Source organism: Harpegnathos saltator, unplaced genomic scaffold (assembly GCF_003227715.2).
Source record: "Harpegnathos saltator strain DR-91 unplaced genomic scaffold, Hsal_v8.6 scaffold160, whole genome shotgun sequence".
Classification (NCBI taxonomy): Eukaryota; Metazoa; Arthropoda; class Insecta; order Hymenoptera; family Formicidae; genus Harpegnathos; species Harpegnathos saltator.
Genome location: NW_020229940.1, coordinates 1,070,001 through 1,095,367, shown reverse-complemented (window position 1 = coordinate 1,095,367; position 25,367 = coordinate 1,070,001). Strand labels below are relative to the sequence as shown.

At 31.3% G+C, this 25,367-nt stretch overlaps 2 protein-coding genes across 7 annotated transcripts; one reads left to right on the top strand and one right to left on the bottom strand.

Moving 5' to 3' along the window:
* The first annotated feature begins 194 nt into the window (after positions 1–194).
* On the top strand, positions 195–17,570 carry LOC105185798 (uncharacterized). Of its 3 annotated transcripts, none has more exons than XM_025296872.1 (9): positions 195–601; positions 781–1,985; positions 2,231–2,333; positions 3,884–4,062; positions 4,161–4,498; positions 7,662–7,986; positions 14,178–14,262; positions 14,866–14,995; positions 17,499–17,570. In XM_025296872.1, the coding sequence occupies exons 1-9, from the start codon at positions 381–383 to the stop codon at positions 17,553–17,555; spliced, it is 2,643 nt and encodes an 880-aa protein (XP_025152657.1). In that variant the 5' UTR covers positions 195–380; the 3' UTR covers positions 17,556–17,570. The 3 variants fall into 3 exon arrangements, with proteins under 3 accessions (XP_025152657.1, XP_025152656.1, XP_011143866.1); XM_025296871.1 differs by having other exon boundaries at positions 196–601; positions 4,158–4,498; XM_011145564.3 differs by lacking the exon at positions 17,499–17,570 and adding an exon at positions 15,087–15,210 and having other exon boundaries at positions 197–601; positions 4,158–4,498.
* A 48-nt stretch (positions 17,571–17,618) lies between these two features.
* Positions 17,619–24,979, bottom strand: LOC105185799 (uncharacterized). Of its 4 annotated transcripts, XM_011145570.3 has the most exons (5): positions 24,431–24,977; positions 22,008–22,253; positions 21,747–21,911; positions 19,437–19,569; positions 17,619–18,053 (listed from the first exon to the last, which is right to left on the bottom strand). In XM_011145570.3, exons 1-5 carry the CDS (start codon positions 24,800–24,802, stop codon positions 18,025–18,027), a joined length of 945 nt encoding a protein of 314 aa, XP_011143872.1. In that variant the 5' UTR covers positions 24,803–24,977; the 3' UTR covers positions 17,619–18,024. The 4 variants fall into 4 exon arrangements, with proteins under 4 accessions (XP_011143872.1, XP_011143868.1, XP_011143870.2 ...); XM_011145566.2 differs by lacking the exon at positions 17,619–18,053 and having other exon boundaries at positions 19,111–19,569; XM_011145568.2 differs by lacking the exons at positions 17,619–18,053; positions 19,437–19,569 and adding an exon at positions 20,297–20,856 and having other exon boundaries at positions 24,431–24,979.
* Positions 24,980–25,367: the final 388 nt, after the last annotated feature.

The following is a 25,367-nucleotide window of genomic DNA, read 5'->3' as shown; positions in this document are numbered from 1 at the left end:
ATTTGGACAAGAATAGCGCTGATCCAAAGTAAACCAAACGAATCTAGACATCGCATGTTCTATGCTTGTCCATGACGCAACACCTTTCTGTCCAGGTGTGAATGCGCCTTGACAGTTTAATCAACGTCGATAGAAACGGGCATTAAATGATCGGTGTAAACGAGGCTTACAATATGAATCTAGCAATAAACATGGCTGACATTACTTGATTCGATGAAATGTGAAGCTCGATGGGATGAAGCTCGAATAGAGCATACAATTTTTATTAGTAGCTTTGATACATTAACTACTTTGTCAATAATTAGAATCTAATATATACTTAGATTTCTTTATTGAAGTTTGTAAAATCAGACAATTGCTATCGAAATCATTGAATAAAAATGGCGTATCGTGGTGTCAAAGGCTCCGATCCATTTGTGTCAAAAACTTCGCGAAATGAACGTTTTGCGCAAATGTCGAAGCAAGAACAAATTATTCAACAAAAGAAGTTGGAGATCCAAGCGAAGATGCAAGAACAGAAAGCAAAAGAAGCTGTAGAATGCATGAAAAAGTCAAATTCGTCGTCCTCGAGCGCAGCAAGCGGTAAAGGCAATGGTCCAAAGTAAGCCCTCTTAGAACATTATAATGTAACAATCTTCAAGTTTGATGTGATATATTGTCGTATATAATTTGTTTTTATACAATGCCAATATATATTATTTGGATATATTAAATGCAGTTTGTATTGTTTGTTTATATATATTATGTGATATATATTTGTTTATATATGTATATTTATAGGGATGATGATGAAAAACCTTCATCTTATAATATGAATGTATTTGCCAATGATGGTAGCTTTTTGGACCAGTTTAAGAAAATAGCAAATAATAAAGGAACCACAAAACAAGAAGTATATGATAAATATGAAGATAAAAGGAGAGATGACAAATCTTACGAAATTATTAAAGAAAGAGACAGGGATAGAAAGCATCGAAATGAAAAAACTAGAGATTGGGACAATCGACGAGATCGTAGGAGGAATGATTCACGTTGGGGAAGAAGTTCAGATAATAGGAAACATAGTCCTTCATCAAGTCCATCACCTACTAGGCATAGATCGCCATTAAGTCCAGAGACAAGACATAGCTATAACCAATCCCAGAATGGACAGCATGTCCAGTTCAATCAATTTCCGATTCATAATAATAATCATATTTCTTCCATTCCATCTCTCATGCCTCAGCCACTGATGCAAATGACAAGCATACCTCCACCAAATATGAGGAATTTAGCACCAATTTCATCTGTTCATTTGCAGAGGCTGCCAGTATCAAAGAATTTTAACAATAATTACACTAATATAAACGATCATTCTAACAGTGCCAGAATGCAAATTGCACCACCTCATGTTATACGCCCTCCACCTCCTATCCAAAGCATTCCACCTAATACAAATGTTCCTCCACCTAACATGCAGATTTCTCAAACTATGCCTATGGCTAATTTGTCTTCTTCTTCGAATGGGCAACAACATATTATACAAAATCCACAACAATGTAATGTACCATCACCAACATGTAATGCTAATTTACAGCCCCCAAATATTCCTCCTCCTAACATACCTCCACCAAACATTCTGCCACCAATGTCACAAATGCCACCCACTATGATGCCTATTACTGGCACACAAGCTATTGTGGTAACAGTACCAAATGTAGCTAATGTTCCACCTCCAAATGTGATAACACCTATGATAATGTCAGCACCTCCACCTGTGCATTCTGTTCCATCGACAATTAATTCTGTTCCACCTCCAAACCTGAATATTCCTCCGCCAAATGTGCCGCCTCCTACAGTAATACAAAATACAGCACCACCACCACGTCTTATATCCAGCAGCTATGCCCTTTCTAATCAGGTACCAATCTCGGTGGGCCCACCTAATGTACAAATACCACCACCTGTGAGACCACCGACCAATCTACAGAGTTCTGAACAACAAGGTATAGTATTATACTCAAGGAATACAAATTACTCTCGTATCACACATAACAAATCTATTTTATAAGTATTAGTAATTTTATATTTCGCGTGATATGATACAGCGAATTGTTAGAAAGATTATTTGCCTGTGAGACATAATGTTAAATTGTGTAAATGATATTTTATTATTTTACCGGAAATTAGTAGAAAATATGTATAAAGCGAATTAGGACATTATTACATATGTCTGACAAAGGGTTCTAAGTGTGTCTAGTAGAGGCTGAGCAGCTGGCACGTATCGTGGCTGACTGTGGAGATGAAATTGAACAAGAAGTACGCGAGAAGAACGCCCAAGATCCTAAATTATGGTAACTACTGTCCTCACTGGTCCTCGTTTTGTATTTCCATTTCCCTATACCTCATTTGTAATACGATTAATATTTGTATATAATATCTGAAGATAATTTATTTTACATTATAGGACTTTAAAAATCTCTATTTAAATAGTTTTTGACGATATATCAGTAATACATACATATATATATATGTATGTATATATGTACGTATATATGTACGTATACGTATATATATATATATATATATGTATTATCAAATATATAGATTTCGATAAATATATTGTTTAAAATGTGGATTTTTGCAAATATGTGCATCATTAAATATCGGCTATATTATAAAAGGATTAACTTTTATAAGGATGACTTGAAAACGGGTTGAGGAATTTAAGGGCATATAGTCTGGCAAAAATAAATAGACAAAAGTCTATGCTTCTAAACTCTAATCTTCCTCTTAAACCACTCTGTATAAATTTGTATATAAATTTTATATATTCTCATAAACCATGGTATTTTAGGTTTAATTAAGTCAGGAAGAACATATGTGCATATTTTTACATTGAACATACTCTGCAATAATGACACCACACATATATGCGTACACATAAAATGTTCTATTTTAATTAACATACTTGAATATTTTAAACTGAATGTGATATTTTAAGATTTTGTTTTTTCAAAGTTGCATTGATCTTGAACGGAACATATTTTGATAAAAAAATTTCATTTTGAGTTGCTTCATTAATATCATCAAGATCACTTTGAGTTCTTTAAATAAAATGATATGACTTTTTAAATATGAATCGATTTTGGGCTATCCTATGGATAAAATTACTAAAGTATGATCACTAAAAAATGGATATTCTTTCTGAGATATTTTACATTTTTTCGATACTTTTTGACACAAGATATAAAATATCTTGTAAAGTATTCACTTTCCATGACTTTATTTTAGTACTTGTGTATATAAATTGACAAATAGAATGAATTGTGAGAAACGTCGACACACACATACACATAGACATATATACACATATATGTATAAACTTTACAAGTGTATTGTGGCATCAGAGTATGTAAAGTTTAGTATTGTTATTCGATTTCTCTCATTATTCTATGTATACATATACACACATACATATTTTCATGATTTGACCTAAATATTGTTAATTTTTTCTCATGACAGAACTATTCGATCTTTATCCTGTTTCTGCTAATACAATATTTTCCACATAAATTTTATGCTATATAGATAATTTGAAATCTTTTATCTTTTATTATGAATATTAGCTAAAAACAAAACAATATTTACACCACGTCAACACCACATAAAAGATTTTATTGTACATGTTTTTCGAATTGTCTTTTAAAATACCTACATTTTTGTACCTATAATTTTGTACTGTTTCTGGTTTTTGACGTTTGTACGTTACTTATAGTTATCAACTTGTTGATACTATTTTTTGATTTTTTTTCATATTAATATTACACTTTTTTTTATGAAAATATTGTATCTAGGAGTATATGTTACACTAGACATCGTTTTAAGTATCATTTTAATCAAGGTTTCTGCACCAAAAGCAAAGTGCAGCGTATCTCCAGTACAGGGGATTGGTTTCAAAATTACGTGCTGAGAAACCAGATAAGGATAAGAAGACGAGCGGTGCTGAACTTTATTGCCCCGAGGAAGCACTTAGTGACAATGATGACATGGATAAATCCCAGAAATACAATGTTTCACATGGTAGGTGAAACTCGAATATACGAGTGTTATAATGATACTCAATATCAGTTGTATGGTTATATTTAATAATATGTGTTATATACTGTTTTATATAGCAGATCAAGCGAAGGACGATAATAAGGAAGAACGCAAAAGAAGAAGACGCAGCCGCTGGGGTGACGCAGATAGTAAAATTCTCGTTACAGAAACAAATGTATCTTCCAATATCAGACCAAATGCTGTATTTTCGCAACCTGGTATAGCTATACCAGGACAAATTGGACAACCCGCTGTTATAATACCATCTTTGTCCAAGAGGCAGAATATTAAATCGAAGAATCCGATGCTTACAAAGATTTCACGAAACGAACCAGCACTTCTTCATTATGCGAGACAGACTTTCGGTACACTTGATTTGAGCGAAGAACAATGGAAAAAAGCAGAAGATCATTATAAGGTATGTTGCTGTCATATTTTGTATATCACTCAATAAGTTCAAAAGAATTTTACAAGAAGTAATGTAGTTATATAGGATGATCTGCAACAACTTACCATCCTTGAAATAACATATTCTTGAATAAATTCTAAGACGATTTTTTGTACCTCTCGTAAAATGTCATCCGAAGCTTAGTTTTTGACTTATAAAGATAAGTAGTTTATTACGAGTACAGTAAGTACATAGGGACAGTGTAACTCACCGTCAAACACAGGTGCTAAGCAGATTTGTGCGCCTGATACGATGAGCTTGTCGATATATGTGATAACATTGTACATATTATTTTTATAACTTTTGTTAATGATCATGCGTTAATAATTCTATTGAATGCCGTGAGGAAGTTCTGCGAAGCCGATATGCGTTTCTTTCCTGCATAAACACGTATGATTGCACAACCTACGCAAACGTATATGATTGCATAACGAAATGCATAACGAAAGTAGTTGACAGCGATGCTGCTTGGTATGAATGAATTAATGTGATCACCAAGCAGCAAGGATTAATGCGATCGTAATAGCGAATGAGGTACTTTAAATTAGTAAAATACAATTACAACGTAACGTTTAAGAATAAAATATTTAATTACACAAGCACTCCCAAATTGGAAAATAAACTTTGAAAATACAAATGAGAAAGACGGAATGTTAGACGGAACATCTATTCGTTTTAATTTTGTCTGCCCCGAAAAGAAAGGAAAGTCCACAACTTACGATTGAACCGTATGCAAAGTTAAAAGTAAAACTCTTACGAAAACTAATATATTACGAGAACGAACACGCACTAACAAGTGATAAAAGCTGTGATTCTCAAGATCTTTATAAATAATCTTTATAAATACAGATTTGTCCGTTTTCTTAGAAGTAAGAATATTTTATGCTTTTTAAACTGTGATTAAACTGTGATTAACACTGTTACTGGGCAACATCGTTATCAACTACTGCATTTTGTTGTGCAATCATACGTGTTTGCGTAAGCGAAAAATGCATGTCGGTTTCGTAGAACTCCCTCACGGCATTCAATACGATCATTAACGCACGATGATTAACGAAAGTTATAAAAATGATATATAGGGTGTTCCATTTTAAAGGATCCACTCAAATATTTCAGAAACATTGCGCTAAATCGAAAAATGTTTCAGACAAAAGTTGTTTGGCTTGAAGGGAGACATAAGACAGCGATAGCATTTTGTTTATAGATGGCGCCACTTTCGAGATATTCACTGATCATCAATTTTCTTAAATGGAAATCCCAATTTTTTATTATATCCACTTTTTTATATCATCTTTTTCTACCAGTTAATTTGAACAACTTTTGTCTGAAATATTTTTTTATTTACTTAATATATTTTGAGGTATTTAAGAAAAACTTGGTAACTTTTTCAACATTTAACTTGCGATATCTCGCTATTTGAAAAAAAAAATAGTATTAGGCTTTTTTATTTTATTTACTATCAAGAATATATTACTGTAATAGTCCCCTACCTTTTATTAACTTATCGGCCTTTGGAAATTTCAAAATTATTAAATCAATAAAAGTTAGGGCACTATTATAATAATATATTCTTGATAGTAAATAAAGTAAAAAGGTCTGATACTATTTTCTTTCGATGAATAGTTAGTGAGATATTGTAAGTTAAATGTTGAAAAAGTGACCAAGTTTTCCTTAAATATCTCAAAATATATTAATCAAATAAAAAAATGTTTCAGACAAAAGTTGTTCAAATTAATTGGTCTAGAAAAAGGTGTAATAAAAGATATAATAAAAAATTGGTATTTCTATTTAAGAAAATTGATGATCAGTGAATATTTCGAAAGTGGCGCCATCTATAAACAAAATGCTATCGGAAGCATTCGGAAAGCATTCGGAAGCAAGCTATCAGAAAAAAGGAAATATTTTTATTTTCTTTGCACCACTGTAAAGATGAATTCTTCTTCTAAAAAATGATATATTGTATGTAGATATATAGGATGTCCCATTTTAATGTCCCACCCCAACTTTTGTTAACTTACTGATTTTTTTGGAAATTTCAAAATCATCAAATTTAAAATGCTTTCTTAATCGTTTCGATACGATGATTTTTCGCCGAATTATTCACATTTGAAGAAAAAAGCAGTGTTTTACTTTAAATGCGAATTATTTGGCGATAGATCATCGTATCGAAACGATTAAATTTAAAGAGGAGACTTTTTAATTTTAAAGAGGAGACTTTGTACTATCACGTGCTTTTTATCCGATTGCGTTACAACACTTGACTCTCGCCATGCATCTCTTTCATTAATTCCTTCCTTCATTAACTTCCTTATTTCATCTATTCCCCTGTCACTGACGCTTATACTCTATCTCTCTAGAAACGATCTTAATCCTCCTCTATTATTACTTTCTCTATATCTACTTCCTCTACTTATCCTACTAGCTTGTCCTTCCTCACTTATATTTTTTGTGTTTTGGATTTCCCCTAATACTTCTTCCACTCTCTTCATTTTTTCTTCCTATAATTTTCCTATATCATATTCTAATTCTCTCAGTCTATTTTCTTCTATCTCATTTCATTTTTTCTCCCATTGATCTTCTAATTCCTCTATTTCCTTACGCATTTCCATTCTTAATTTGTCTATCATCTCTTTAACCTCTTTTATATCCTTGCTTTCCTTTTCCTTGAAAGTTATCTTCCTCAGTCCTCTGTCTCTATCCGCTATCCTCTCTTGTTTGTTTTCATTTCTTTCACTTTTCTCTTTACTTTCTTCTAAACTATCTTTTCTCATAATTTTATCCTTTTTTTCCTTCCCTACCATAACCTTAATTGTCCTTTGTTATTTTTATTCGCTTTTCCTTCTCACTTTACCTATATTCCTATAGTCCCCTCTTCTCTTCTCTTATCTTTCTTTATCTTCTATTTGTATCCTAAAATTATTTATCGCTAATAATAACTATGTAAAAATTACAACACTCTTAGGTTCACTCTCTAGTATGCCACCTAAGTCCAGCTGTTTTTTAAATAATTCATTTATCTTAGTAATATTTGTAAGATGTTTGTAACATTTATATGTTTTATTTTGTGTATGGGCATATTATGTATGAGTTTAACGTTGATTTTTCTCAGATAATTTCTGTGTATGTATTTCAGATAAATATCTTGTACCAAAATCTTTTAAGGAAAAGGGATGAAGTGAAACGTTTAGAGGCGCAAGGAAAACATAAATACGAGTATGATAGCGATGAAGAGACAGAGGGTGGTACATGGGAACACAAACTGAGGTCTGCTGAAATGGAAGCGACGCAACTGTGGGCCGAGGAATTGACAGCGCAGGCTGAAGGCAAACATCATATTGGTGATTTTCTACCACCAGATGAGTTGAAAAAATTTATGGAGCAATATAACGCCGTAAAGCAGGGAAAAGAGCCTGATTTGAGCGACTATAAGGAATACAAATTAAAGGAAGATAACATAGGTAAGTTCATTTATTTGTTCATTCATAAGAAATAAAATAAATTTGATACTCGAGGTTTTTATTTTACGATGAGGAGAAATATAGAGGAGATATTTTCGAATTGAAACTACGCTTTTATGAATTTGTTTCTAAGATTTCGTGAATATTTCAGTTTACTTCATTAGAGAGAGGAATAAACTGAGACGCTCCTCAGTAAATTATTTTCTTATAAATAAGTAGACATTTATCAATTAGGAATGAAAATGATGAAAAAAGAAGAGCATGGTTGAGAGAAAGATTTAATTTATTCAACAAAATTTATAAAATTTAGGAAAATATGGATTATCTAATTGATCTTATACTTTGTTCATTTTGTCTGATATTTTGACGACTTCTATTACATTGTTGCGCGTGTCCGTCTCGCGCGTACCGGGTCCGCGAAATGAACTGACACAGGGATTAGGGGAAAAGAAGAACTCCGCTTTACTTCTAATATGTACAGATTCACGAATATCCTCTCGTCTTAACAATATTAAAAAGAAACGTCTAAGTCACGTCTGCTCGCGGCGACGGCTCGTGACAGACTCCGCTGCTGTTGTTTTTCAACAAACTCCTGTCGTCCAGACAAACATCCTTCAACTGTCAAAATCCATATGCCTAAGGCTCGCGGACAGATAACTGACGCTGCCACACTCCTTGTGGCTCGTACACAACAATATATATGTGATCAAAGAAATTAGATGATATGTGCGTGAATTCATTCCACTAATATTTACTGCTTTATAAAGAAATATTTATCTATATCGTAAAAAGATTAAATATATTAATCTCCAAACGAGTTATAGATCATTTGATAGTAGAGTATGAAAACCCTGAAAGGTTTTGAGTATTTAGGCTTTTGTTGAGAAATAACAATCCAAAATTTGATTTATAGAACTGATTTGTGCAAAAGACAAAACTTAAGACTCTCTTTTACTGAATCGGCGTAGGTGAACGGCCTTAAAGATCACGCTTCGAATCTTTTTGCACCGGTGGCGAGTATTCGAGTCCCGCCGACGACTTGTCTTCATTTGCTGTTCCTTTTTTTTTATCTCAGGATAATCTTAGGACAATTAATACTGTTAATTTAATAATTAATATATTTTTATATTTGTTTTGTTTTTATGCAGATTATTATGGAAGTTTCAGATTTGTTAAATATAATATGGAAATATAAATTACAGTTCGTACATACGAAATATATTTCTCTTAAATATCAAAATATTGTATACATGTATTTATACGTTTATATAAATGTTACATAATATATTTTTCTTATATATTAAAACATTGTATAGGTGTGATAGGATAAAAATTGTTCGCAAAATTTATGTGTTGTCAAAATCTGTTATCTACAGTCTCAATGTTGTGGATGAAACATAATGTTTTTATGAAAATCAGCGTTCGACAACGTAAACAAAACGTAAACTTCGCGATTCAAGAAAAAAACATTTTCCATTCGACAATACAATTTGTAAGTTAATTAAGAAATTTGAGAACGAGGTTTATGATAAACCTGTGCTTGTACGTTATAATGCTCGTTCGATAAAAAACATTGCGGCTGTTAATAAAATTGTGGAGAATGCTCCGCATAACTCGAAATGCTCGAAAAATCAACATATTTTTATAAAACTCAGTATCCTAATTTTGGAATTTTGATATCATATTCCGATTCAGCGACCCAAAAAACCTTAGAATACCGAGTTTTATGAAAATATATTGATTTTTTAAAATTAGTGTCCGCCATATTGGATCCGCTATTTCGAATTAAAAAATTTTGATATCATATTCGGACTTAACGACTCAAAAAGCCATAGAATATCGAGTTTTATGACCATCAGAGTTATTGTGTGTCAACGAATTTTTGTCCCACAAGATACAATTTGCCTTCGACAGTTAAGAGGTTAAAAAGGTTTTGAGGAAAAATAAAAAACTGATTTTCAATATTTTTCAATGCTTTATAAGAGAGCTAAGTTTCATTCCGATTGGTAAGTGACAGTTGGGTAGTGTTAGTATAAACATAAGTTGTGAATATAGATAAATGCAGAGATTTTCAGTTGGTATTGATAAATGTTTTAAAAGGATGAAATTACTTCTAAAAAGTATAGAGGCTCTCCTCTATTTCTGTACAGAATGATGCGGAACAACTTCTGTCCTTGAAATTACATTTCTTGAACAAATTTTGAAACGACTTTTTTTTCTTGTAAAATCTTGCAAAATATTATTCGATTTTTGTTAACTTACTGACTTTTGGAAATTTCAAAATCATCTAATTAACAAAAGTTAGGACGCTATTGCAACAATATATTCTTAAAACCAAGTAGAGTAAAAAAGTCTAGTATCACTTTTCCTTTCGACAAATAGCGAGATATCGTGAGTTAAATATTGAAAAAGTTATCAAGTTTTCCTTAAATATCTAAAAAAATATTAGGCAAATAAAAAAATGTTTCAGACAAAAGTTGTTAAAATTAATTGGTAGAAAAAGAAGAGATAATAAAAAATTGGGCTTTCTATTTTAAAAAATTAAGTTGACCTTCAACTGATCTTGAAAATGCCCTCAAAATAAAAAACTGATAATGCCCATTCTTTCCCCTTCGAAATCATGGAACACGTGTTTTAGCTTTTTTTAATATCTTTCATTGTTTTCGAGATTTTTTACCTGTTACGTTTGAAATTTAGCACCCTGTATGTCTATTTCATATAGACAAACTTGCAACTCTGTGTACTGCTTTCGTCTTAGCAGTTATGTCACATGTTACAAAAATAGATATACAAACTTCTTATAAAAAACATTTTAATTTCAGAGAGCGAATATATACCTTTTCATAAAAGCAAAGTGTGGAAATATACAGAGTGTCCCATTTTAAAGGATCTACTCAAATATCTCAGAAACACTGCGTTAAATCGAAAAATATTTCAGACAAAAGTTGTGTAGTTTCAAGGAGTACATGAAACAACTATATCAGTTTGTTTGTTTACAGATTGCGCCACTTTCGAGATATTCACCGATCATTACTTTTCTTAATTGGAAGCCCCAATTTTTTATTACATCATCTTTTTCTACTCGTTAATTTGAACAACTCTTATCTGAAACATTTTTTTATTTGTCTAATATTTTTTGAGATATTTAAGAGAAACTTGGTAACTTTTTCAATATTTAACCTACGATATCTCACTAACTATTTGTCCGAACAAAAAACAGTATTAGACTTTCTTACTCTATTTGATCTTAAGAATATATTATTACAATAGCGCCATGACTTTTGTTAATTTGATGATTTTGAAATTGCCAAAGATCGATAAGTTAATAACAGTTAGGACACTATTGTAACAATATATTCTTGTGGAACAGGAAAAAATTGGTAAGTGATGGTTATACAGGTTGTTTGAAAGCTCATGATACAGACGAAAGTTGTAGATAGATTGGGTGTAGCCGAGAAGAAAAGTCATGTACCATGATGTCAAATTGGCAATAGTTATCGAGTTATTAATTGAGACATGTGAGCCAATGAACGCGTAGAGAGCGCTGGGCGGCTGCGGTAAACACGTAGACATTTGGTATAGGCGGAATCAACGAGTGTCGATAGGCGAGCGTGCGCGGCGAGGGGCAATTGTAAGCGACAAGAGGCGAGCGGGCGCGAACGACGAGCGAGCGAGCGAGCGCAAGCGACAAGAGGTGCAAGCGACAAGAGGCGGCCGCCAAGCGCTCTCTACGCGCTCATTGGCTCATATATTTTAATTAATAATTCGGTAACTATTGCCAATTTGACATTATGGTACATGACTTTTTTTCTCGGCTACACCCAATCTATCTCCAACTTTCGTCTGCATGATAAGCTTTCAAACACCCTATATATTTAAAATTTTAACATTAAAAGGAATAAAAACGTCGTTATAAAGTACTTTTTAAATCACTAAATTTTTCTTCGGAAAGTTTTTTTCTATTCCTTATACTTGTGTATATGTTTGTGCGCGTGCGTGTGTGTGCGTGTGTGTGTGTGTATGATACATTCTCCAAAAGAAAAGTACTGACTTTTTTCAAAGTCATTTCACTTTTTAAAAGGTCGATTGGATATATATAAAAAAATTCGTGTCCCTTATTTCGGTCTAGATTACAACATATTTTAAGCTCATCAAAATTAAGAAAGAACATTTCTATGCGTTTTTGTAAGACCTTCGCGGTCGCGTAGCACCTAAATGACATATTAGAAACATGGGTTGCTTGACAAATATTTCTTCCTGCCAGAGCTATGGTTCCTCGAAGTTTATAGCAGAAGTCTTGAATCATCCTGTATAAACCATATATTGTTATAGAAGATAGTTACAAACATATAAATGTTTTTTTGGTATGAAGTTTGCACTTCAGTAGGGCACTACAGTGTGTATTTTAATCGTGCAAAAGGATTTATAAATTGTACATTAAAAACACAATTTGTCATAAATCTCTTACGGCGTCCGCTTACGTGTCCAGTAAAATTCTGACATTCTCTTAACCATTTTGTTGGCACTGAGAAATAGCATCAACTGACCCGAAATAGCAGTATATAAATCATGCTTGATTTTTATAAACGGCGGTAAATATTTTTCGGGTAGCTGATTACGAATTTGAAGTCAAAATATGAAAATTTAAAATGAAATGAATCCAAAATGGCGATCAAAAAATGTATCTGATTTTTCATGAAATTTAATATGTAGTTTTCCAAATTGCTGAATATGAATTTAAAGATTCAAAATGGCGGATCCAGTATGGTAGTCAAAAAAAGGAAATTGTGATTATTGTGAAACTTGATATTTAGAGGTTTTTCAGGTAAAAACAGGCTAAAAACGAATTTGAGTTTAAAACTTTAAAATTCAAGATAGTATATGTAATATAGCAACTAGATTTCTTTTAGAAATTTAATAAAGAAATATTTTGGATCCGTTATTTTGAATTCCCATATTTTGACCTCAAATTCTTATTCAGTAATCTCAAAAACCTTAGAGTACCAATTTATTACGAAAATTGGACCAGTCAATAAAAAATAAACGATGTACGCATTAGTGCGTCAATGCCATTTATGGCACGTCTTTATTTTGACGCAAAAGTGCGTCAATACCAACGAAGCGGTTAAATATACAGGATACTCCATAATTCAGTACGAGGAATTCGTGAAGACAGAACGGATTAAAACAAACATAAAACAAAAGTCCTATATTTTTTTGCGACATTTGCAATAGTTATCGAGTAGAGATGTGCGAACTATTCGAATCGAATCTAATCTAATCTAATCTAATGTGATTCGATTCGAATCCGAATCCCTATGATTCGAATCCGAATAATTCGAATAGGAATCAAATACATTATCGTTTGCGTGCATCAGCTATAAAACGGGCCATCTGGTTCTGTATGTTTGAACCCTTAACTTGTAATTAACTTAACTTATAATTAATAACTTAATTATAAATTACTTTAAATATATTACAATATCAATATTCCCTTTTATATTAAAATCTTCCATCATTATTTGCATGTTTAATAGTCATGTTAAATTTTTTAATGATTCGATTCGATTTCATTCGATTCGATTCGAATTCGAGTGAAATTTCATAGATTCGATTCGAATTCGAATTTAAAAAATGAGATTCGATTCGATTCGACATAAAAATTCTTGATTCGCACATCTCTATTATCGAGTTATCAATGACAGAATAAATGAGACAGAAATCTAAAGAGCGAACGTGCGCCGCGATGTATGATTGTAGCCACTTGGGCAAGAGCGTGATTTAGTCGATCTAAGGACTTTTGCCGGTGCGTGGCAAGAAGAAAGACATTGCCTTGCTATTCGGCTAGTTTTAGTTCGCTTCTTCTATATCTCGTCGTGCGCCGTTGTTTGATCGACTGTATTGCAGTCCGAGCGGTTACGACGCTTCTCCAATTATCCATCTCGGCGTGCGCTTACTCATCAGAGTTCTGTAATTAATAATTCGATACTTATTGCGAATATTGCAAAATGGTATGTGACTTTTATATTTATCTTAATTCGTTCTGTCTTCACAAATTCCTTATATTGAGTTATGGAACATCCTGTATAGGTAAAAATTATATTTCCAACTTTGATTTTAAAGCCGAAAAAATATATTTTTCTAAAATATCGTTTATCTTATAGAATTTCGTAATATTTTTTTATTTATAGGCTTCCAAATGTTACAAAAGCTTGGATGGAGCGAAGGACAAGGTTTGGGCAGCGAAGGTAGTGGCCGTATTGAGCCAGTCAATAAGTAAGTTTGCTGTTACATATAAAGTATTTGAAAATTTAAGGCACATTTGTGGCGTGCAGGTAAATTTAGTTAAACTGAAAATTTCTGTGTCATTTTGCAAGCAACCATCTGAAAATTTGAGATATTCATGAAAGAAAAACTAATGTATGCATATAATGCGGTGAGATGAATTTTGTAAATATAATTATATTGAAAATAACAGACTTGTGTTGATTACCTGTTAGCAATAATGAATATTAAATAGCGATGAAAGGTACAATATGTAAACATCCGTACGCGAATATTATGCATGCCTATATTCTCCGTTGCAAAAAAACAGTTAACAAATCGCAGCCATTTTTAATGAAATTGTATCTACAAAGTTCGCCTCATCGCATTACGCGCACTTATTAGTATATTTTTTCTCACTAATATTTTGAAATTTCATTTCCTTCTTGGTTTGGTGATTGGTTGCAAATTGAAATAAAGTTTTTGTTCACTTCGATCCAATTTATCTGCATATGATAAGTATGTCTTGGATTTTTAGACATTTTGTATATTGTTTCTTAATGTTAAGTCCTTTTTAAATAACTTTGAGTCTTTAATTAGTAAATATAATTTTAGAGCAACAAATAGACTCGATAGTGCAGGTCTAGGAGCTGAAAGACCAGATGGTGTATCCAGGGACGATGATGAATTTGATGCGTATAGGAAAAGAATGATGCTTGCATATAGATTTAGGCCTAATCCATTAGTAAGTATTATGATTATTAAGAAAATAATTATATAATAACGTTCACAGATATTCAAGTGTTTATCTCGAACATTGTATTTCTTCTTTTCAGAATAATCCGAGAAGACCCTATTATTAAAAAAAAGAAATTAATGTCAGACAAAAGTTTCATTAACCTAAATATGTTCTTTTTCTATTATATGGTATAGTAGATGGTCTTTATTTTGTATATTTGAAAAATTGTACATTTCATTTTAAAATATATTTCTTATAAAGAGTTTCTACTTTGCCTTGAATTATACTATCAAAATATGAATTCGATGAAGTTCAATGTATTCATAAACAAAACTAATGATATGTTAATAATATTGACAAATGTAAATAAGTATGATTTATATAATTTTTCTTCCTTTTTTACATTGTTATAGAAGATGTTGCACGTCTTTCCTTGACTAAGAATTCTTTAGTGAATACAGAAGAACAATTTTGTTTTTATAAAAGTTGTATAGTTATTTTCACAAATATTATTTCTTACAACTCTTTAATTAAAAAATTTTATTTTCGATAAAGTGGTAATAGGAATAATAACAATAATAATAATTAAATACTAAATAAATAACACTATTGAATTTTAACATTTACCATAAATACTGGGTTAAATACTTAACACAATTCTATATTTAATATAATTTACTTTTGATTCTATTGTTTATTATTGATATTCTTAACCGAAAAAATTTAGTAACAATGAACAAACTTAACGATGAAATCCTATATATTAAGCTAATATTTACGCTGGAAGAAACGGAAAAAAGGTAGAATCCAATTGGATTATTTTGCAAAGTTTTATTATTATATTATTATTTACTTTATTATATTATTTTATTATATATTTTTTTAATTTCTATTATTTATGCAATATGTATAAATTTAATTACATGTAATATATAGGGTGGACCATTTTGACTTATCCACACTAATAACTTCGAAGATTATGGAAATATCGACATTTTTAAATGTCCAAAAGAAAAATTATAGGGTTTATAGGGGGTCAACTGATGATGATCTTGACTTTGACCTTGAAAGGCATTTTCAAGGTCATTTGAAGTTCAACTTTGTTTTTCTTAATAGAAACCCCTATTTTTGACCGCAGATTTGGAAAGAGCGGGAAATTTTACATTCAAATATGTTATCATGTTAAGGAGTAACGTGATTTCTAGGAGTCATCTGAAAGTTAAACAATGACTCAAATAGAAGTTTTAGGATTCATCAAGAGACACGGCAGTGTCTCGCGCCAAGTGCACATGAGACCGATACGACGCGCACGGGCCGCGAGACCGGCCGGGTCTCTTTACGCGAAGCACTTAGTTGATCGGAGGCAAGATTATCGTATCATCCAAACGACTATAATCTGATCGAGTTCTAAGTGAGCTCAATGGATTCCTTGGGGTCGACTTACATAACAAAACTGTCTTTACTTTTGTCCTACGTGCACTGTAAGTCGAAATATTTTAGTTCAAAGTACGAAATCGTGAAAAACTATCACGTTCGAAAATTCGTCGTCAAAATGTGCAGTTCCATCAGACCTGTATAGGTGGCGACTCTGAACACGTTTGTCGCTCAGTGCTGAGCCCGTGAACGTGTCGATCGACGCTTAACTTAACCTAACTTTTCTTCACAGTTGGATGTCGCTTATCTTATGCAAGTGTATTCTACATGTATTCATACGTTAATCATAAAAAGTATGAGTTATATTTATTATTAATTATCTAAGAAATATTCTGTTATTGTTACAGTTGCATTTAAAGTGATTAAATATGTGTACTAAAAAATTACAGACAGAAAATTACTTTTAACCTTTTAACGTAACAGCACTACACAGTGGTTACTCATTGTTTATTGATAAACTTGCTATCACCACTACTGATTCTGTAAAAACTACTTGTTACCACCAGTGATGACAAGTCGTGGGAAAAGTCGCGCACGCGCACTGAGCAAACGCTGTGGTAGCTTCACGGACATATATATTTGAAGGTATCGTTAGGTCCCTATTATATGCGGAGCACAGGCTGTTTTCAAGGCTACATTTACGAATTTTTTTTCAGCAGAAACGGTAGGATCAATAGACTTAAAATTTTCATAGTGTATTCATTAATGTCCAGAGTATAAAATAAATTTGTTATTATCTATATGGAAAGTACACATGAAACTTTAAACGTGTTTATCTGGAAACAACATTTTCTTAAACTATCGATATGATTACGCAAAAACTACTGAACCAAATAACTCGAAGTTTTTACACAATATATAGTAGACATGTAATTTTCGCCCCTACCTCGAACACAGTTATATTTTATTTTATTTATTTTTTAAACATGATTACAAGTTGAAAAAAAGTTTCATTTTCGATACTTTTTTTTCTACAATCATTATTTTTCCAAACTTGACTTCACTGCCTTCATTTTGGTATGGGCTATAATGGCAACCGTATATTTTAAAAATCTTTCTCATTTTTTGGTTTCAGAGTAGTGAGAGGCCTGGAATTATGTTGACAGCAAACATAGAGCTCGCAAACGGATGACTGCATTTTTATGTATAATTACAAATTGGATCGGTTCTTGTGATTCAATAAAATTTATTTTATACTTTGAACATTAATGAAGACACTGTGAAAATTTCAAGTCTATTGATCTTACCGTTTTTGTTAAAAACATTCGTAAAAGTAGCCTTAAAAATGACATGTAATTCTCCCTTAAGGAAGTGCAACAATTCATCAATAACTTCATTCATTTTAAGAGCAAAGACTTCTTTTATCCATCTCTGGTATCCATCTTTTGCCTGAAAGATGGCAAAAAGTAGTAGATAATGGCGGGAAATATTTTGATTAAATATACTATGTTATTTATAATATTAATAAAAGAATATTGCCTTAAAAACGATGGAAACTTTTGCATACCTCTAATATAAAATATTAGTCCCGGCAATGAAGCCAAGTTTAACGGGTTTTGCTTCCTAACCATTAGATATAATTTGACTTCTACATCAACATTTTAAGAATTTAAATGACATTTCTGTAATCCTATAAAAAACAAAAGTTATTGAACAAATAAAGTTAGAAATTCAAACGATCGTTTTGTTCATATTTTCCTTTGAAATCCCAAAATTTGTTTAACTATTGTTATGTAACAAACAAGTAGTTATATAACAAACAGTGTTATCACCAAGTTTATTAATAATGATTAACAAAGTTAAAATATTGAATCATATTAAAATATTATTAAAATTTATCACCTTATTAAATTGATGAGTCTCATATACTAAAATAATATACAGGGTATCTCATAATTTAGTACGAAAAATTCATGGAAACACATAGAACAGATTAAGGCAAACATGAAAGTTCAATACTGTTTTGCGATATTCGCAATAGATACATTAATTATAGAAATCTGACGAATGAGCGTGCGAGATGGATGATTGGAGAAGCGTCGCAACCGCTCGGGCCATAGCGCGGCTCAATCGACCTAGCAACTATTGGCGGCGTGCGGCGAGATGTAGGTGCAGCGAAATAAAACACGAATATCGGCGCGTTGTCCTTTCCCTCACCGTGCACCGGCAACAGTTTCTGGATCGACTGGGCTGCGCTGTAGTCTGAGCAGCCCCAACACTTTTCCAATCATTTATGTCGGCGCGCTCCCACTTCTCAGATTTCTGTCATTAATAACTCGATAATTATTGTGAATCTCGCAAAATGGTATGGGACTTTTATGTTTGTCTTAACCCAATCTATCTTCACACTTCGGATTGGCAGCTAATTACCGGACACTCTGTATAGATAATTTTTTTCTGAGTTTCAGTAACTTATTATACTATATTTATCCCAGATCGGTAACGTCAATAATTTTGATATTGTTATTGACATGTTACTAACAAATTTTTTAAGTTCTATTTGGTAAGAGTGTATTTCTAAGTTTGGTAGTCGCTTTAATATCTCCTTAATACAGACATGGCTATACATTTCTTTTTTCATAGTAGAAGAGTAAATATTTTTGGTGTTTTATTGAATCTTCAAAACATATTATCTTACATCTTAAAACATTATGCCGTAATATATTAATTAAGACAATATATATAAATATACAAATATATATTTATATATAATTTTTATCGACGAGATCTTTGAAAGTGCCTTTTACCATATATCTATAAAAACTATCATTTTGTACTTTTTCTTCTAATTTGTTCTGGTCATGAGAAGATGTTATATCCGTATATTCACCTTTATTGTCGGTAAATATATGTAAAGTAAAAATAGCCATTCCTGCTGCGTATTTTCCGAATTTTATAAGATGTTCGGATAATACTTCGTAAGGAAAGAGAATATTAGAATCGTAACCGGACCTTTCTAGGCGTTTAGATAGTGTTTCGTAATATTCGTCTATTAATTGATTGTAATATTTACTTCTTGTTTCCTGCGTACAGCAGCAAAAGAGCAAGTAAACTATATCTAAAACGGGCGATGCGTAACGACATATTTGAAAGTCTAAGAAGCGCAAATCACATGGTATTTTCTCCTGGGAACATTCCTGCGATTTCTGAAACAACACGTGATTGAGATTATATTAGATAATGCTATATTGAAATAGAATTAGAAACAATTAATTTATTAATTAAATTGTACATTTATTTCTACCCTGAGTTATTCATTTGCGTTCCCTTCTTTTTGGAATGCTGTTGAGGCGAATCTAAGAAGAGGAAGTTGCTTTCTTTTAAGAGAATATTTAAAATATGATGTAAATGATTGATATTAGTCATATATAACTTTTTGAAGATATCAAAATGATCTTCATTATTTGTATGAAATAGTTTTATATTGTACTTTTATATTTATAGTTTTGTATATATTTTATGAAATACTTAAAATTTTATTTAAAACATAACGGAAATATTTACTTAAAATGTAATTTTCTTAAATAATTTTCGTCTAAAGCACTTGAAAAAGAAATCAACTTGAATGTACATCTCAGGTGAATTATTTTAGCAGAGATTTGATCAGGGAATTTATTTGATCAAGAAATTTATTTAATCAAGGAATGCTTTTAACATGTTCGCTACCACGGATGATTAGGATTCATGGAGTGTTAGAAAATCACCTTCACAAATCATCTTGTAATTTTTTATGTAATAATATAAAATAGATTCTTAAGTGGTTTATGTACATTTGATTACAATATGGTTTGAATACTTTACTTAATGTAGTTTAGAATATACTGCTCAAAAGAATTATGGCATAGATAATTTATTGCCGAAAATTGGCCAACTTTGACTGAACGATTACTTCGCGAAAAATTATTGTTATAGACTAATGATATTTTTTTTAATATGAAGCTTGAAGTCTCTAGCTTAAAAATGTATTTCCATTTTTTGCATGCGATACATCTCTACCCCTATAACCCCTATAACTCCTATAATCCCTGACATCTGAGGGCATGTTTGGTATACTGAAAATTGCAAAGTTTGACGGAATGCACGGACATGGACAATTTTTTTTCGGGAACGCCGTTTGCATTGTCATAAAGTTCAAATCTTCCCCTTCAATGTGAAAAAAAATGGAGTCGCTACAATTTTTTTTCGCAAAATTACAGCCCTTCAAACATATCGTTGTTTTTGACTTTCGGGCCAAGTACCAGCCGGCGGATTAAGTGACTGGAAATCATAGTGGAGCAACGGCAAAAGTGATTATTGACATACGCACGCAAGCATGCGCGCATGTTTTTCAGCTCCTGGCTCGTGTTTGGACCATAGCCAATATTCTTAGCATCGGCAAACAAACTCTCTCCGTATTCTCCACGGCTCCGTACGATATTTTTGAAGGGCTGTAACTTTGCGAAAAAAAATTGTAGCGACTCAATTTTTGTTTTCAAATTAAAGGGGAAGATTTGAACTTTATGACGATGCAAACTGCGTTTTCGAAAAAAAATTTTAAATATAATTTATTTGAATGAGTTTAGAATTTATTTGAATGAGTTTACAACTAATGGCTTAATGAGAGAAACCAGATCGAATTAGATTGAAAAGAAAGGTGTTCAAATCATATTGGCACCAAAACTGTGTTTGTTTTTTATGTTTCTTTATTGATAATATCATTCTATCTTTATTGCTTATTACATATTGGAAGAAGATAAGATGATACTTTCAGCATGAAAGCGTCTAAAGCGAATGTGTAAGCGTCGTCTAAAGCGACTCAAATCTATAGAATATTAAATTTTAAATGTAAAAAGTGAAATATCCCAAAAATTAAATGATATCGAGATTCTTTTTTTTAGATTATATTGTTACAAAGGGAATACATTTTAATTAAAAAAAAGTTGATTTTGAATAAAGACGTCAAGCTAAAATAAAGGTCAATATTTTTTTAAATAGAATTGTATTTTTTGATCATATTATTCTGTTTTCAAAATATTTGACGTCTTTGAAATTTAGCACCCTATATAGAAATAAAGCTTTTCACTGTCACACACACACGCGCGCGCGCGCGCACGCACGCACGCACGCACGCACGCACGCACGCACGCACGCACGCACGCACGCACGCACGCACGCACGCACGCACACACGTGCGCGCATGCACGTATACCCATATGTACACACACGCATGCATACACACGCGCGCGCGCACATACATATCCTTAGTGTTTGTTGTAAGAGATTAGTGCGTTACATATATGTGATGTTAGTAAACGTGTTAATAGATCATATATATTTGACATACCTCGTCGTACTTGTACAATATATTGTTGGTCCAAGCATCACCGTGATTTACAACGGTATAGGGTTCGGCAGCGTTCCCATCTACTACATCGTTTAAATTATGTAGAATATTATCTACGAATTTTTGATACCTTTCGACATAATGTTTTTCTTCGCCTATTAAAGCCTATACATGACAAAATGGAAGAAAATAAATTATAAATATAGGTTTGAATGGGAGGATACACAGGTGTGATTAAATGATTAACGAAATAAGAAGTACCTTTCCAACGGTGGTGCAAAGATAATTAATATATTCATCATTATTGTATTTTAAGATATGGTAGAATAATGGTTCCTTCATTTGTTTTAACTTATTGAAGTTTATCGGATCAGCGACACGTGTAATAAAACTGTATGCATGAAATTCACCTAAACTTCGAAGTGTCAAGGAAACATGCGGATAATCCATAATTCTCGAGCTTTTCATCGTGAATCCTTTGAGCATTAAGTTTTCTAGTACCAAGACCTACGAAAAATTCATCATTGTTATAGTTTTTTATGCATTTTGAAAACATTTATTCTTACTGTTGTTAGTAGTTCTTGAAAAACATGAATCTAAATATCTAAATAACCTAGACAATACGAGTATGTATATTGAAAAGACTTCGTAAAGAAATATTTGTTATATATTTATATAACAAATTTGTAAGACATTTTTGAAATTAAAAATTTTTTTTTAAACATAATTAAGACGTTAGAAAGTTGTTGGAAAGTATATTATATCATGAATTGTTAAAAAAATTATATTACTTAAATTTTTATAATAATTGTTTAGTATAGTCAAATATTACTCCATAATGATATTTTTATTCGTGAAAGACGTTCCGTCTTTTCATCTAACAAAATAAGATCTCATAAATTTAATTGTTTTAATCTGTTCTTCCATAAAGATAAAATACCAGACATACCAAATATATTATATAATTTGATAAGTCAAGCTTTTCAACGAATCTATATAGTTTTACGAATGATTTAATTACAAAACAGTTGCCGTTTATCTATCTTTGTTGTGCGAATAAATATAGACGATAGAAGTAATATCGAAAATTGCGGAAGATGTAACATAAATATAGTAGTAATTACTTTTTCTTTACATGAAATTTTAAATACGTTAATAATTTTAAGCAGAAAATTATACAGGAAATTCAATTTAAAGAGAAGTTTTTTCAAGAAGAAGAGAATTTTCAATTTAGAAATAAAGTTCTTAACATTTGTTTTGATGTACGAGTCTCAATGTACTGAAATTGATTAAATTCTAAAATAATTAGCATATTTTACGAAGACATCTTTCAGCATACAATGGACTTTTCTGAATATAAGAGGTTATTTCGTTAACGTTTAAGTGTGAATTAATTACTATCGAAAATATCGCTGTAATGTAAAGGTGAATCAGATTATATCTTATATTTGATAATTTTTAAAAACAAGAGTATATATATATGTATATATTGCGCGCGTATACATATGCAAAAAGTCGAACTCGGTGTCTGTTGAAATTGATACATTTTATTCTAATAAAAATGTTTATATAGTGCATTTTGTTCAATTTATAGATTTATAAATCGATTTTATTGAAACGATTTACAGCAATATTTTATCGTGTATCGTAAATACATATATATATATATATATATATAAAATGTCCCATTTTAAAAAACGTACCTCGATAATTCTTTAACGAAGCATTTTCAGCAAAAATGTTTCGGACAAAAGTTATATGATTTCAAGAGGGATATAAAACAATTATACTATTTTGTTTACAAATGGCACCACTTTCGAGATATTTACTAATTATTAATTCTCTTAAATGGAAATACCAATTTTTTATTGCACAATCTTTTTCTATCAATTAATTTAAACAACTTTTGTTTGAAATATTTTTTTATTTGCCTAATATTTTCTGAGATATTTAAGCAAAACTTGATAACTTTTTCAATATTTAACTCACGATATCTCGCTATTTGTCGGAAGAAAAAGTGATACTAGACTTTTTTGCTTTATTTAGTCTTGAGAATATATTGTTTCAATAGCTCCCTGAATTTGGTTAATTGATGATTTTGAAATTTCCAAATATCAGCAAGTTAACAAAAGTCAGGGCACTATTGTAAAAATACAATATATTCTTGAGACTATTTCTTCCGACAACTAGTTAGCGAGATATCGTAAGTTAAATATTGAAAAAGTTATCAAGTTTTCCTTAAATATCTCAAAAAATATTAGGCAAATAAAAAAATATTTCAGACAAAAGTTGTTAAGATTAATTAGTAGAAAAATATAATATAATAAAAAATTGGGATTTCCATTTAAGAAAAGTAATGATCAGTGAATATCTCGAAAGTGGTGCCATTCGTAAACAAAACGATATAGTCGTTTCATGTCCGCCTTGAAATCATACAACTTTTGTCCGAAACATTTATGCTGAAAATGCTTTGTTGAAGAATTATCGAGGTGCGTTTTAAAAATGAGACACCCTGTATAGAAAGAATAATAGGTAATGATTAAATCTCAAAAGAAAAAAGAAATAATTGTCAGTCATGACAGAATAATCCTAGTTAATGATAATTTTTTAAAATTTTCTTGAGTTTTGAATTTTGTCTAGAAAATATGTAACTTTTCTCTTAGTCCATAATTTGTGTTATTTACCTCTTTTTTGGGTTCTTCATGAGCATCGTAAAACGTGGGAAATAAATCAGCGATTCCACCGTGTTTTTTTAAAGTTTCTTTAAAAAGAGGTAATATTTCCCGATAGAAGAATATTTCACGTTTGTACAGGGATACAGACTGTACAAGATTGTGCGACAGGCACACTGGTGTCTTTAAAATAACGTTAATATTCTTAATTTTGTCATTTTCAATACCTTCGATTCTCACGTTATAAACGAGTCCAACGAAATTGTCACCTTTTTTGCAAGCTCTAGTTACATAAAATGTAGGTGCCTCCAAATTTATGTTTCTTACGTATGTTTGTAGATACTCGAGTAAATGTTTGTCCAAAATAATGTTCTCCTCTGCCATTTTTCACGTTGCTTACACGTTAATCAAAAGTGTCGTTATTCGTTTCGTTAAGTTAATAACGTTTAAATTATTATCCGTATATCGTATATCATTAACATGTGTAAAGAAAATGGATAGAGCTATTCCATAGCGTGACAATTCTTGCTGACGCACGATGACGATTACTACTGATATCGCGAAGAAGCGTCGTTTTTATTCGTTGGTTATCTCATACGTCATGATAATGTTTACTCCAATTTAATTGGTTACTGTATCATCGAAACTGCAAGTCAGTTCTCAATCAGCTTGAAGTTAATATTTTCTTTAAACTAAACGAAAAACCGTTATTGTAATCTGTGGTATTAAATTTGAAAGGATGTGCAGATAGACTGATAGTTTTTATCAATGCATTTATTTTCCGCAATGTTATCATTGATTCAATGACGAGTACTTCTTTTGAACATGTATATCTCTAAGAATCGAATAGATGATTGACATTATTACATAAATGTTAAGCGTTATTTTACGTGTGCACATACAACCTGTCATAGAGGTTGCTCACCTTTTGACGTTATATATCTGGAAT

Bases quoted from the DNA above. Each gene is read 5' to 3' on its own strand.
- LOC105185799 (XM_011145566.2), bottom strand. From the start codon at position 24,802: ATGGCAGAGGAGAACATTATTTTGGACAAACATTTACTCGAGTATCTA. The intron at 22,254-24,430 runs GTAAATAACACA...AATTTTTCGTAG, and splicing joins ATGAAGAACCCAAAAAAGAG to GTCTTGGTACTAGAAAACTT. The intron at 19,570-21,746 runs GTATGTCAAATA...GTGTTGTTTCAG, and splicing joins TATTGTACAAGTACGACGAG to AAATCGCAGGAATGTTCCCA.
- LOC105185798 (XM_025296871.1), top strand. From the start codon at position 381: ATGGCGTATCGTGGTGTCAAAGGCTCCGATCCATTTGTGTCAAAAACT. The intron at 7,987-14,177 runs GTAAGTTCATTT...TTTTATTTATAG, and splicing joins ATTAAAGGAAGATAACATAG to GCTTCCAAATGTTACAAAAG. The intron at 14,263-14,865 runs GTAAGTTTGCTG...ATATAATTTTAG, and splicing joins CGTATTGAGCCAGTCAATAA to AGCAACAAATAGACTCGATA.